The sequence below is a fragment of the Centropristis striata genome, chromosome 8 (assembly GCF_030273125.1).
Source record: "Centropristis striata isolate RG_2023a ecotype Rhode Island chromosome 8, C.striata_1.0, whole genome shotgun sequence".
In the NCBI taxonomy this organism is placed as follows: domain Eukaryota; kingdom Metazoa; phylum Chordata; class Actinopteri; order Perciformes; family Serranidae; genus Centropristis; species Centropristis striata.
The window spans coordinates 37,448,396-37,462,592 of NC_081524.1; the positions used below are offsets into that span (position 1 = coordinate 37,448,396).

At 40.1% G+C, this 14,197-nt stretch overlaps 1 protein-coding gene across 1 annotated transcript in view; it reads right to left on the bottom strand.

The window, feature by feature from the left end:
* Positions 1-8,254, bottom strand: part of LOC131975665 (Wilms tumor protein 1-interacting protein-like) — a 29,763-nt gene extending 21,509 nt beyond the window's left edge. Inside the window, exon 1 of the mRNA XM_059338385.1 lies at positions 6,261-8,254. Coding sequence (XP_059194368.1) covers positions 6,261-7,476 — 1,216 coding nt within the window. The 5' untranslated portion in view covers positions 7,477-8,254. The remainder of the gene's footprint in view (positions 1-6,260) is intronic.
* Positions 8,255-14,197: the final 5,943 nt, after the last annotated feature.

Below are 14,197 nucleotides of genomic sequence, written 5' to 3' on the forward strand. Positions count from 1 at the left end.
CTGACACATGGACTGTGACAAGTGACAACCCCCATCACTGCTGGCTGCTCTGGGTAGTCGGTTAGCTGCTAAATCAATCAGATACAGTGTGATATGACCTTCCAATCATGAGGTATTAAGTTAAAGTAACAGAAAGGGGTAATGGCATTGATGGGAGATGAAAGCAAGCTTTTACTGGGAGTATGTGTGTGCATGAGGCTATTTGTGTGTGCATGTTTTTATAGAAAAACTCCCTGGAGACAGAGAACTGGAGCTCAGCAGAAGAGCGTGGCCTGGCCCAGCCCAGCCCGGCCCGGCCCAGCCCAGGTCCTGCCCGAAACACTGACAAAGAAACTTCTGTTTCCACTGTACCCAACACACATCACGCGGCTGCCTCCTTTTTAAAACACACTTGTTATATTTAATAACTTTCAAATGTTTCTCTTCATAGACTTAACCCTATAAAGCCTGAACCATGAAATAATTGCCAGAAAATTCAATTTTTGTAAAAACTGAGTGCTTATTAACCTGCTGACGAATTTTAAGAAATAAATAAATTGCATATATGAATTCTAATTTGTATCATATTTGATACATCAGGTCTTTTTGTGCATTTTGTTGCTCACAAAGTTTGTTTTTCTCGAACTAACAAAAACATATAAACCCTAACATTTTTAACCTATTAATACTTTGACTTTTCCTTTTTCCTCAATCATGCAAAATACATATTTTTTCCATATAACACAACATCATACATCAGCTGATATGAAGTTTTTTAATGCAGCAATGACTGATCCATTCGTGGAATCTGCATATCATTTTTGCTACATCTGGTATTTTTGTGCAATTTGTTGCTCAGTTTGTTTATCTTCAAGACATGTATACATCAGGTTTTTGATGATGTAGAGGTCTCAAAAATGACTGTATCTAATATGATACACTTGGCTTTATAGGGTTAAAGTAATGCAATATATAACTGGGTTATATATAATTCAGCTAAAGCCCCTCCTAATGCCACAACAGAGGACACATCATCAGGGGCCCCAACGGCTGGAAAGAAGATTTAGAGATAATAGAGGGATAATATTAGAAAGCTGAAGAATGTTGCTGTTATGTAAGCAATTTTGTTTACACCAAAACACAATAAAGTAGTCATGCCCTCAAACTAAAGCAATGGATGAGAGAAGGTCCTTTATATCATATTCTTTGCTTTTCTTTTGTAAATGTTGACGACAAATATTTCATGTCAGAGAACAAACATTACAACAGGATTAAAATTCACAGGGAAACGTATGAAGTATGAAGTGGTTATTGAGGACTTTTTCAACAGTAAAGTATGAAGTGCTTTTTCAAGATCTGATGCTGAGCCAAGGACATTTTTCCTTTACAATTTTTAAGCTTTGATTTGTACGCCCCATGTGAACAAAAATGCACTAAAAAGTCCATTCACTCTTGTCTTTTCCTATTTGGGACCAAAAATTCCTTGTTTTCATAGTACCCTCCTCGCCGGTTGGGCCACTACAAATCTGTTTTTGGCCAGAGTCCCATATTCCAAAACAGTGTGATTATTCAGGGGACTGACTGCTTGCTTCAAGTGGGGGGAGGGGAAGCAAAACATGCAGCCAAAACTTCAGCCCTCCTCGCCCCCCTCACCTTTCCCAGTTGTCAAAACTCCCAGTAGATGGCTGTTTGCTGGCCAATAAGCCACTGAATAAAAAGAGAGCCTAGCTACACATTGTAGCTGCTTCTGGGTGTTATAACTTCTACAGTTCTCCCCAAGGTTTCAGATTCATCTATGACACATCCACAGCATCATGAAAACAATAAAAGTTGCAAATTTGTGTACATCAGCATCACATTCACCTTCATTCATCTATTTCATGGATACAGTTGTGTCTGAAGTGGTTCACATTTTTTGATGTACCACCAGACTGATATCATATGCTTAAGTAAGCATCATTTTTTTCCATTACTTTTAGCTAATGCCAGCCATGTTTCCCTTTTATTTTTAACTAACTTTTGAAATGTTGCAAAAAAGAAAACACAGTTTCTTCAAAATTTGGTGCTATAGGGCAGCTATTCTCAACCTTGGGGTCGGGACCCCAATTGGGATCGCGAGATGATTTCTGGGGGTCGGCAAATCATTTTGGAAGTCAGCTCTGTCTCCACTGTGTTAAAGTGTTCATGTGTTAATGTGTTTCAGTCTTTTTTTCACTTAATGTCTTTTTTTGGTCATTGTGGGTTTTTTTGTCATTTTGTGTCTTTTTTTGGTCATTTTGTTTCTTTTTTTTGGTCATTTTGTGTCTTTTTTTGATCATTTTGTGGTCAATTTGTGTCTTTTTTTAGTAATTTTGTGTCTTTTTTGATAATTTTGTTTCTTTTTTGAGTCATTTTGTGTCTTTTTTGCTCAATTTGTGTCTTTTCTTTGGTCATATTGTGTCTTTTTTTGGTCATTTTGTGTCTTTTCTGGTCATTTAGTGTCTTTTTTGCTCAATTTGTGTCTTTTTTGATCATTTTGTGGTCCATTCGTTTCTTTTTTGGTCATTTTGTTTCTTTTGGGTGATCTGAACTGTGCGTGTGAGATTGTGTTCAGTGAGTGGGGGTCACGGACAACATGCATGTTAAATTGGGGGTCGCGACTCAAAAAGGTTGAGAACTACTGCTATAGGGAACTCATGGCTGTAATCTGTCAATAAAAAGTGTAAAGAAGGTAGACACATCCCTACTGTGCTGGTAATTTAGAGGAGCAGTGCTGGTAGTAACTGATAGTAAGCTGTTAGTAAGCAATATGATAACTTTAGGACTGAGAAATAAAAGATGCCTTTCTCACTAAAACTGGACTAAATTCCATCTATAACACATGCGCCATGATATGATGCAACTTTTAAAATAGCAAAAGTATAAACATCGCACTCTGATTCACCAGAATATGCTGAATGCTGTATCACTTATGGCATTATTTTTGAATTTTTTCCACAGCACACACAGACACCACACCCACAAGTGACAGACATAGCATAACAAAGTCAGTCAATACAGCAGGCCATATATTCATTGACAAACAGACAGACTGATGTGCATGACACACATTCACAAACACACACACACACACACACACACACACACATTTATAAAAGTCAGCCTCCAAAAGCCTGCCAGAGCAAAAGCCAAGAATCCATGGGAAGAGTTAAGACAAAGCTTTCCACTCAGCAGCCAGATGGGATAAATTAATCCTCCATCTTAACACAACACTAAACGCTCAACTGAGTGTGTGTGTGTGTGTGTGTGTGTGTGTGAGTCAGAGAACGAGGGAAAGCAGAGCTCTGGGATATCCCACCACTTCTCCCCTCATGGATGAACTTGTCTATAAATCTCACATCCTCTCAGGCTCTTGTGGCCAAAGACAAAGAAGCATCCACAAACTTGTCCCTAAATCTCTCAATTTGTCTTTTCATCCATTCAACTGCACCACAGGCACCTCTAAACTTGCCTTGGACCCCCCTCCTTTTTGTATCTTAGGACCTCATTTCTAAAATTCCTTGCTCTTTTCCTTCAGACATTCCTCAGCGGTCCCCGGGAGCAGCCGTTTGGCACTGGACTCATTTTCCCAGAATCTCCAGCTGCAGTTTTGCCAATAGGCACTTGGTGTAGAATTGGGAACAGTGAGGGATCCCAGTATATGTATGGACACAGCTAAACTGGACTGGTAAAATACCGCCATAGCAGTGGTGGAGACTTTTAGAAGCGCATTATATTCAAAGAAACCTCAGCTTTACCTAACAATCTTCAAACACAAATGGGATCTAAAAATATATGTAAACTAAAGGGGCTTAGAAATCTGTATGCATACATTACTTCTATGGTTAAACTAAAGTTTTGTGAAGAAAACTAGCCTACACAAGTTTTTTTCTGGCATGTACGCATGACTCAGAGGATGAGCCATGGTTTAGTGGAAAACTCCATCCAGGAACTTTGTGTGGGCTATGTGGTGTGTGAAGAAAGGCATATACTGTATTAGTTTAAAACCTACACCTCTGCTGATTGCACACAGTGCTCTCCCACACATCCGTAATATTCACGTCTCTGTGCTATTTGTGAGCCTTGTCGTGACGTATGCCAGAACATCTTCCCTTACACACCAATAGAAGCCCACCGGGGGGCTGAGGAAGGCTGTGAATTGCAAACGTGACATTCCAGCAGGAAATTCCTTTCAACAAGGAGGCGAGGGTGGGCTGCATGTGTGAGTAAAGGGGGTGCAACTTTGGCTTCGAACACCATATCACTAATCTCTCACTCTCTTTCTCTCACTGTCTTGTTTTCCCGTAGTGGGACGTCCCGTTGTCATGAATGGCCTTGGTTACAAACACCTGGTCAGCACGTGAGCACCAGCTTTCTTTGCAACAAACACTCCCGGCAACATTCAGTACATCTCCCCAATCCACTGTATCTACAAGAGCATGCCTGCTGACCTCACAACAGAGCATGTGTTAAATGTTGCATTCATTTCCTGGTATCACTCATACAGTCCAGATAGAGCAGCTGCAGTGCTACAGTGACGGATATGAGGAAAAGAAACCAGAGTATTCTGCTGATTATGGACATTCTTCAATCATTCTTCCTACCTCTGTTTCTGAGCCAGTGAATTGATTATAATCTTCAGTGACTTTACTCCTCCTTTCTATGTATTGGTAATGCTTCTTATGCTACTTATATGCTAATTATATAAAATATACACTACCGGTCAAAAGTTTTAGAACACCCCAATTTTTCCAGTTTTTTATTGAAATTCAAGCAGTTCAAGTCAAATGAAGAGCTTGAAAGGGTACAAAGGTAAGTGGTGAACTGCCAGAGGTAAATAAAAAAAGGTAAGCTTAACCAAAACTGAAAGATAATGTACATTTCAGAATTATAAAAGTAGGCCTTTTTCAGGGAACAAGAAATGGGTTAACAACTTAACTCTATGGAGTCTTGGGCTATTTTGTCCATTTTTGAATTCTTTTCATGTCTTTGTAAGTCATTTTGTGTCTTTTTGTGTCTTTTTTGGTCATTTTGTGTCTTTTTTAAGTCATTTTGTGTCTTTTGGTGTCTTTTTTTGTCCTTTAGTCCAACATAAAATGTGATTTGGAATCTTTTTTTTTACTTTCAAAACACTATCACGCTCAATAAAGAAGTTTAAATGTTGCAAATGTGCATTAATTTCAGAGTACACTGAGACATTAAACTGCATAATTTTCAATGAAATTCTGGAAAACTTGGTGTGTTCTAAAACTTTTGACCAGTAGTGTATATTTCCAGATAAAGCTGGAAAACACTGTTAGAGAAAAGGATCTCTGGAATACCTTGCTGCCGCAGCAGATAAGCAGATAAAAACCAATGGATGGATGGATAAAACCTGTATAATTCAATATATACGATAGATCAGGAAAACTCAACAAGCCAGCCAGGAATGAACTTCAAGATAAATACATGTGTCGTCTTAATGTTACAAATGTTTCTTGTCCATAATGTGCCCCCAAAGCCAGGACTAACAGTCACAGGTGCTGTTATTCGTCATTATTTTCCCTGTGCGCACGTGTTCATCACTTGCACAAGCATGCATGGCATGCTCACAAAAAGAGTCATGAAAAATGTGCAAGCACAGGTCTGTAGTAATGACATCATTTGGAAAACAGTGAATGCCACTGCCAGTCAAACAAACTCAACATGGGAGAAACAATCCCAGACGTAATGGAGCACAGAGCTGAGCAAAGTGATCAAGCACTAACTAATGACTTTAGTCAGCAATGTTGACTTAATGGTAGTCCTTTAAATCTCTGGGAGGAGATAAGAGGGCAAAATTCTTCTTTCTGGCCTTGGCCCCACCTTTTACTGCTAAAGGGCTTGTTTCAGCTGCCAAGAGGGCAGACATGAATCACTTAAAAAAGACATGAAACAAATTAGAAAATGATTCTGTCTGCATTCCAGAGAGGAGAGAAAGAGGCCTCCTGTAGTCTGCCTAAAAAGTTCAACTATTTCATCACCACAGACCATCAATAGTGCCACCAAACAAAGACTTAGACAACTTGGCTGCACTTCTGATTAAACCACAGAAATACATAGACGCACAAAATAAATGTGTGAGAAGGATGACAAAGGGTGACAGTGTAGTCGTGTGAAATCAAAAACAAGTGGATTTATGTTGAGAACTGTGGGTGGGCAGCTCTGTTGTTCAGTGGGTTTTACAGCTGTGGCGTAATTGACAGAAGCCCCTTGTTGATGCTGGATAGTCTGAACTGTCTTACCAAAGTAGTCAGCCTTTGCATCCATCTCTTTTTCCAGTCGGTTGGTGAGGGCTTCTAACTTTATTTCGGCTGCAGAAGGCCCCTTTTCAGCAGGCTGCATGAGGACCGGCTGGCAGGGCAGTTGGACCGCCTTAGGGGAATGCAGGACCTCAGGTTCAGCACTGACCGCATGTCCACAGACAGGTTTCTGGCTCTGACCTTGACCTTGGCTGCTGCTTTTGGAGACGCTGCCAGGGATCATGGCAGCAGACGTCACCTGGGCTTTAGGTAGAGCTGTTTCAAGAGGTGCTGGTAGGAGCAATGAAGCTGCCACAGGACCATTATGGCTGGTAGAGGGTCTCGAAGGTGAAGAAGATGGTGCGTAATGGGTTGCAGAATATGTGGAGGGCTGCTGCTTGTGGAGGTCAGCTCCTGCTGTGAAGGCACTGAGTGGCAGGCCAGGGATGAGGTCCGGTTTGGGATCTCCAGCCCATCCCCTGGCCGGTCCAGCAGATGATGATGGACTCAGGTTAACAGGAGGGGGGGCAGCCTGATTCTGCTGGGGTGGAAGACTGTTGGAGGTGGGAGGTGCAGGCTGGCGCTGCTGGGGCTGCTGCTGGGATGGACTGCTGCCCCCAGAACCAGGCAAAGATGGAGAAACCTGGATCTCCCTGGATGGGGCCCAGGCAGCCGGCTGACTGACCGGGTGACGAGCATGTGTGGGCGCGCTGTAAGACGCGTTTCCTGGGCTAGGAGGAGTAGGGGTGTTGTTCTGGTATGGATGTGGTTCCTTATTATCGTAATTGTTTCCGTAGCCATATGCCCTGCCGGCTGGGAGTTCAGACTGAATGCCTGTGTTGAGTTTCTGACCGTCAAACTGTGCGTACTGAGTCCCGGCCGCGGTGCCCGGCACCGGGCCAGAGAGCATCGGGGGCTTCGCTGCTGCTTCACACGGCTGTCTGTAGCTGTTGATGGGCGGTCTGTCTTTGGTGTAATATGTGCTGTTGTGGCCCCCATTCATTTTCATAGCCTGGTTGTTTTTTGCCATCTCCTCTTGCTGTTTCTGCATGTGAATTTTAGTCATTTTCGAGGCAAAAACTTTCCTTGTCTCTTCAAAGTCGGGGTTATTTCCTGCATCCCTCCTGGTTCGAAATAAACCATCCCGGGATGCTTCATACATGTTTAAATCCTCGATAAACTTACTCGCCTCGAGTCCTAAATCCTCGTATTTATCCATTGTGAAGATACAGTGCGTATCTGCTTCAATAAAGTAAAGTAACAAGTAAAAACCAGAGCCTAACTGAATCACAAGTGAGTGATAAACGCGGGTTCGAATCCAGGGTGAAACTTTTCTCTTTATTCCAAACTTTACCGTCCCTTTTTTATCGTCCGGAGCAACGAATTAAAAGTTAAAAACCAAGAGTCCTCCTCGGTTAAAAGTGCAGGTCCGTTGAGCTCAGCTCTGTCCCGAACAAGCCGCCGTCTGTCTGGTTATAAATGGGAGCAGATCCCAGATCCGATAGCCTGGACGACCCCGCGATTTGCCCCCTCCTCCCGCTTTACAGTCCCAGCGGGGAACCTTCATTCAAAACTTTACCCTGCTCACCTCTGGCAATAAAAAACAACCCCAAAGAGCTTAAACAAGCTCCTATGTCGTATATGTATAAAAGTAGTCCTGGACCGGACCGTGGAGCTGAGAGCCGTACGTGGCCACCGGTCGCTCCTCAGTCGGGACTGAAAACAGGGAACAGTTTGTTTTAAAGGTGCAGCGCTCAGAAAGAGCCTCAAGTAACAGTTGAGTTGAGAGATCAGCGCATGTACTATTAATCACACAGTAACATTAGCTTATAATAACTAACAGTGTCTTAAAATAGCGGAACCATGGGGGCAGATCTTCATCCGCTCCCTTACATCCTGTGTTATTGATATAAATATCCAGCGCTAGTTGACTCAGTTGCTTCTCGTTGAGTCAGCAAAACCCTTCGGCATTCCCCTTTTGCTTCAGAAAAGGAAAGAAAGGGCTGAGCTGTGGACGCTGCTGGGATCTCACTAAGTTGGATACATTGATAAAGTACCAGGGCCGGTTCTAGGCTGCATATATGAGGGGGCAATCAGACATGTGAAGGGGGCACCCAGAGCCGGCCCAAGTCTCCATGGGGCCCTAAGCAAAATTCAATTTCGGGGCTTTCTATTTCTGCCAATAATATTAATTGTTGATCATTCACACACCTACTACAAACTCATTGCGGCTCTGGCAGTGTTGTTTACATTATGCTATTGTCAGCCTGATATGTCTTCACACATTTAAGGGGGTGTCCCAGTTAATTACATAAATAATACCAATGCAATAATGATACAAATAATACCAATGAATGAATGATGTCCAGGGTGTCACGTGTGTTTTTAATCTAAAAATGTATCACATTCAACTATAGAGTGACTTGGGGTTGATTTACACGACAATCTAAATGGTAAAGCATTCTTTTTACTGTAAAAGTGTCATCTGGTTTATTTTTTTTGAAAAAAATACATAAAATTGTATTTTTGTTCAATAATATATCTTTGATCATATAGAAAGTGTCACTCATGCATGCAAAATATTAAACAAAATATGTACATATTTTTTGTTAATTGCTCTTGGGGGCCCCCTAGTGGCCACGGGGCCCTAAGCAGTCGCTTAGTTCGCTTATGCCTTGGGCCGGCTCTGGGGGCACCATGTGGACACATGTTCCAGCACTGTTTTTTCTGTGTTTAAAGTAATGATGCTTTCTCCATTGAAAGGGCTCTATGTGTCCAACCTGGAGAAGTGGATTGCACTTTGTCAGGCCTCTACCTTCACACCTGTCCAGGTGTCCCACCTGAAGACTAAGCTGCTCCTGCTGGACATCAGCACATTAGTTGGTTTTCAATCTAAAATAAAATCATGGCTTAAATGCACTCAATCATGCACCCACCAACTATAAACTCAAACATTAGTTCACTATTTTGCACAGTGGCGGTTCTTCACAGGGGCCTCCAGGGGCCACTGCCCCTGTGAAGAAGCCTTTGGAGACTAAGCTCCTGCTGGACATCATAAAATCATGGCTTAAATGCAGTCAATGGGGCGTCCCAGTGGCTCACACTGGTAGAGCGTGTACCATTAAGGCTGAGTCCTTCCTGCGGCGGACCCGGGTTCGAATCTGGCCTGAGGTCCCTTTGCCGCATGTCCTCCCCTCTGTCTCCCCCTTTCTATCTATCGCTTTCAATATAAAAAAAAAGCATAAATGCCAAAAAAATAATCTTTAAAAAAAAAATGCACTCAATCATGCACCCACCAACTATAAACTCAAACATTAGTTCACTATTTTGCAATCTCTTAAGTGCTGTATTTTAACATTGTTTTGTGTTGTGTCTTAATACTGTGACTTTACTCTTGCTGTTGTCCTGTGTTGTATTCTGTTTTAAGAGTGTGAAACTTTGTTGTTGCTGTTTGAAGGCTTGTTTGTTTGTGTTAGATTTATGTTTTTCTTTTCCTGCCCAGGGACTACAGATGAAATTTAGCTCGTAGCTAATTCTGGTACGGCTGAGAGCCATGCACTGTCCCTGTTAAATAAACGAATAAATGTTCATGGTATTGAGTTTTTTCACATGTAGCCTAATTTTGGTGCTGCGAGTATCACAAGCCAAGTGTCATCTAGTTAGGAGAGAAAGCTAACACCTGTACAATCAATATCTCAGATACAAAACAAGTTAGACTGAATTGTACGACTACAGAATAACTTTTTTCATTGGGGTGGACTGTCCCTTTAAGTAAAAGGACCTGGATACTTCTTCTGGCTTTAGTTGTGGTGAGAGGGGAGGAAAAAATAAAGCAAAGCAAATGGGGGATGGGTAATTATTTTCGGATACATTCAGGAAAGCCTGCGGCAACTTTTTTTTAAGTTTCCCGCATCTCATAAACAATCTATGTAGTGGAGTAAACCCATAAAACTGCTGGCTGTGACTACTGTATGGGTGTGTTTTCTTGTGGTGGAGGGGGGCTATTTACAGTCCTGTGCCCCCTCTGTTTTGGTTGAATGACATCACACATTCCTGCTCATGAAATTCTCTCTCACACACACAGTGACCTCTCCGCATTGTGTCCTGACCCTGGCTGGAATATTTGACAGAGTTGGGGTACAATAGGATGAACTCATAATGTGTATGGGGGAAAAAAGACTCAATCTTCTACCAAAATAGGAACACATTTTATTTGTGTCCTGGATGGCGCCTGAGTGCACTGTAAAAAATGTTTGTAAAAATTACAGTAAAACACTGTCAAATTGCATCAGAAATAGGGCGTAAAATTAAAAATGTAATATCACCGTAGTAGATGCTTGTAATTACCGTAAATCAAGGAATAATGCAAAACTTTTAGACTATAGAAAACACACAGTTTTTTCATATAAAATGAATGGAGAAATACCATAATGTCACAAGGACACAATCACCCTAAAAATAAAGTCACTACTCAGTCTAAATGACAGTTTTTGCTGATTTTTACATTTAAATTTACAGTAGAAAACTCCCTGTATTTTTTACGGTGAAATTCTGGCAACCACAGCTGCCGGTATTTTACCGTAAATTAAACAGATTTTTTTTTACAGTGTGTGCATATATTTTCTGACAGACTCAGTTGATGTGAAAAGAATAAGGAGCCAGTATGTTGATGGAGCCTCTGGCTACAGCTGGCGGTGTAATTAAAACAGAAGGTTTATAAGGCTCGACCATCTGTGTGTTTGGGAAACAGTTCCATAATGCAGCATTCCCTTCAAGCAATGGGATTAACTTGCTTCAGTTCTCTCTCACTCATATTTACTAGTATTTGAGGGTATTATTGCAGGGAAAACCCCAGAGACCTAGTTCACATGTAAACTCTTGTTATTCTCATAGAAAGTGTAAGTCAGCATGTGAATGAATAGAGAAGGAGCCAGAAAAGCTGTGATATATTGGCATTAACCCATAAGAACCCAGACCTATTTATCCTTGAAGGATAGTGGACCAGTGGACCACAAAGCACACATTTCTGATGTTTTTTAAAATTTTTATTCTACCCCTAAATGTCAAAGATCTGTGATGTAACATATATGTCACATTGGGTGTTTATGGTGTTTATTTTTATTATATTTCTTATTTTTATATAAATAAACTCGACACCTTTTCTGCTTACAGAAACACAAATTTGTGTTTTTCTAAAATTGTGACATTAATAGTGTTGTTTCACAACAAATTATTTTTCAGATTTGTTTTTAAGTAAAAAAATAAAAAATCAATCAATAATAAAAATAAACAACAAACCCTAATAGGGTTAAATGCAATAAAGAACACCCTATTAACGAATTAGAATTGAATAGAATAGAAATCGGTTTAAACAAAAATCGTAACAAAAAATAAGCTTTTTGAAATTAGCTCCTTTTTTAGATTTCTGTTTCCAGTCACAGCCACATTTTGGAGAAGTCACTAAAGTGTTTGTTACACCCATGTCACCGTGGGTTCTTATGGGTTAAAAATCAAAAACAAATTTACACAAAAAGCTGGAGACATACATGACATTTATGATTATGACTGCAAAATACACTGAGCTAGTTTTCTGAATTATTCTGTTATATTTATGAGCTGAACAAATTAAATTGGACATTTTTCAGTGTTATCTTTAACATTAAAGTGCCCATGTTTATCGCAATTGCTTCCTGTAATATCTCCTGGTGTTAGCTAAAGGTTAATTCAAACATGTGGTAACAACAACAAAAGGAGTTTTGGAAAACTTGAGATCATTTGGTTTCACTTGCTTATGCTAATTGGCCTCAGTGGCAATTAGCGCCTCGTTAGAGGAGAAAAATACACAGATAGAGAGGAACTTAATTTACCAGCACTGAAAAACTGCACACGTTCATTTTCACCAACAGATCCAAGGATGTGTGCAATATAGGCAAAAACATTCACAATTGTTTTTCTGGTATTTTGATGTCAATTCAATAAATCCATTATTTAGAATAATATTTTTACTTCAGGCATGCAAAGCCTTATTTTAAGAGTTTCATACAGGCGGCAATCTCCGTGTTTGAGCATGGAGGCCAACCAGGAAGTGCCTTAAGCCTGCAATCCACCGAAAATTCCAGCAGGGGGCGCTAAGTTTGGCTGCAAAAAAAATCTGCCCATTCATTTCAGTGCAAAGTTTGAAAACTTCTCACTTGATTTATTACCTCAGACATTTTTTTCAGGATAACACTATGGTCTCAATCGGTAGTAAAAAATCATCTTCAAGACAATTTCATGTCAATAGTTCTAATAATGGCCCCATTTAGAAGAAAATAGAAGATAAAGAATCGTATGATTTGGGGCGGGGCTACCTTTGATTGACAGGTCACTGACAAGGCGAGCCGTCATCAGGAGAGAAGCAGAACAATGCGTATCCATGGCAACGTGTCAATAAAGTTATATATAACGTTATATAGATAGAAAAGAGGACGTTTACCGGTTTTGTCTCATAACTTTGACCCTTTCACTGTATTTTCACTTAATGACAATTTATTTGAACGTTTTGTTCAGTAAAAATGTCTTGTTCAGTGTTTGGTTGGACTAACAGACACTCCAAGGAGTCGCTGCTCAGTTTTCTGAGGTAAGAAAGATACATTTTGTTTTTGTTTTTTTGCTAGCCAAAACTAACATCCCAGTTAATGCTCCAGTTAATGCTAACATGAATTAGCAGCAGCTTCTCTCAGTCAGGTTGAGGTGTAGAGAGGCTGTAGTCAGTGATCAGATCCCTCTCCTCCTCCACAGTCCATATATGGTCTGCTTCCTGTATCGGAAACAAGATGGCGACGCAAGATGGCGACGAGTATAACGATGAACTTGATGCTTCCAACGGGCCACAAACCAATGGGTGACGTCACGGTGACTACGTCCATCATTTATATACAGTCTGTGATTTCATATTGGAAGGAAACAACTAATCACGTCAGTTCTATTTGCTAAATTGTATTTGCTGTATCTCAGATGGCTTGACGATCTGCACAACAACTGTTGATGAGGAGCTATAGTTTGTTATTCTGAACATTTGCATAAAAGCATATGCAAATGCACAACTGAGTCAAACACAAATAGGGCAGTAGTTGTTGACATTTACTTTCTAAAGCTTTTACTTTGAAGCAGGACTGAGTAGGATATAATCACTGTGTGCTAAATTACAACAGATGTTCTGGATGGACGGATTTAACAGCTATGGAGAGTGCATGAGATATTTTTACACACTATCGACTATATGCAGTGTGCAATAATCAGGCTTGGGTCAGATTACTTTGAAATGTATTTATTTAACGTGTACAAAATTATTTTTAATAATGATATTTAAAAAAGCCTATTATACAAACAATATTATTTTGTAATTGGAGTACAACATTTTTTTTGTCTGAATACTTTTGGATTACTTTAAAAACAAAGATTGAAAATGTTGCACCTTTTACACATTTTTCATTGTAAATAAAAATAAATAAATCCATTATTTAAAAAAAAAAAAATCAAAATATTTGATGAATCACCATTAACAAAACTGACAACCTAAAAGAGAACTGGACAAATCAAATTATCCTTAAAAATAGTGGCATCATTTAGAAAAAATATATAATCAAAGATATAATGCAGTAATCCTTGTACCGAAATTCTGGGCTAATTGTAGTTTCTTAATTTTGTAATCTGATTACATAATCCTGATTACATGCAATCTGTTATTACCCATGAATATCTACTGTACATAGATCCCTTTGATTACATAACATCACACCTGTGTGAGCGTTCTTGTGCACATCATTGGAGACATTTCACATTCAGAAAAGGCCCAAATTAACCAAAAGACTGTTACTGTGGAGACGTAAAGTAAATAAACAAAAAACTTTGGCAAGTGTGCCTTCACATACATGCCAAGAGTTAAGCTTTATCCCCAA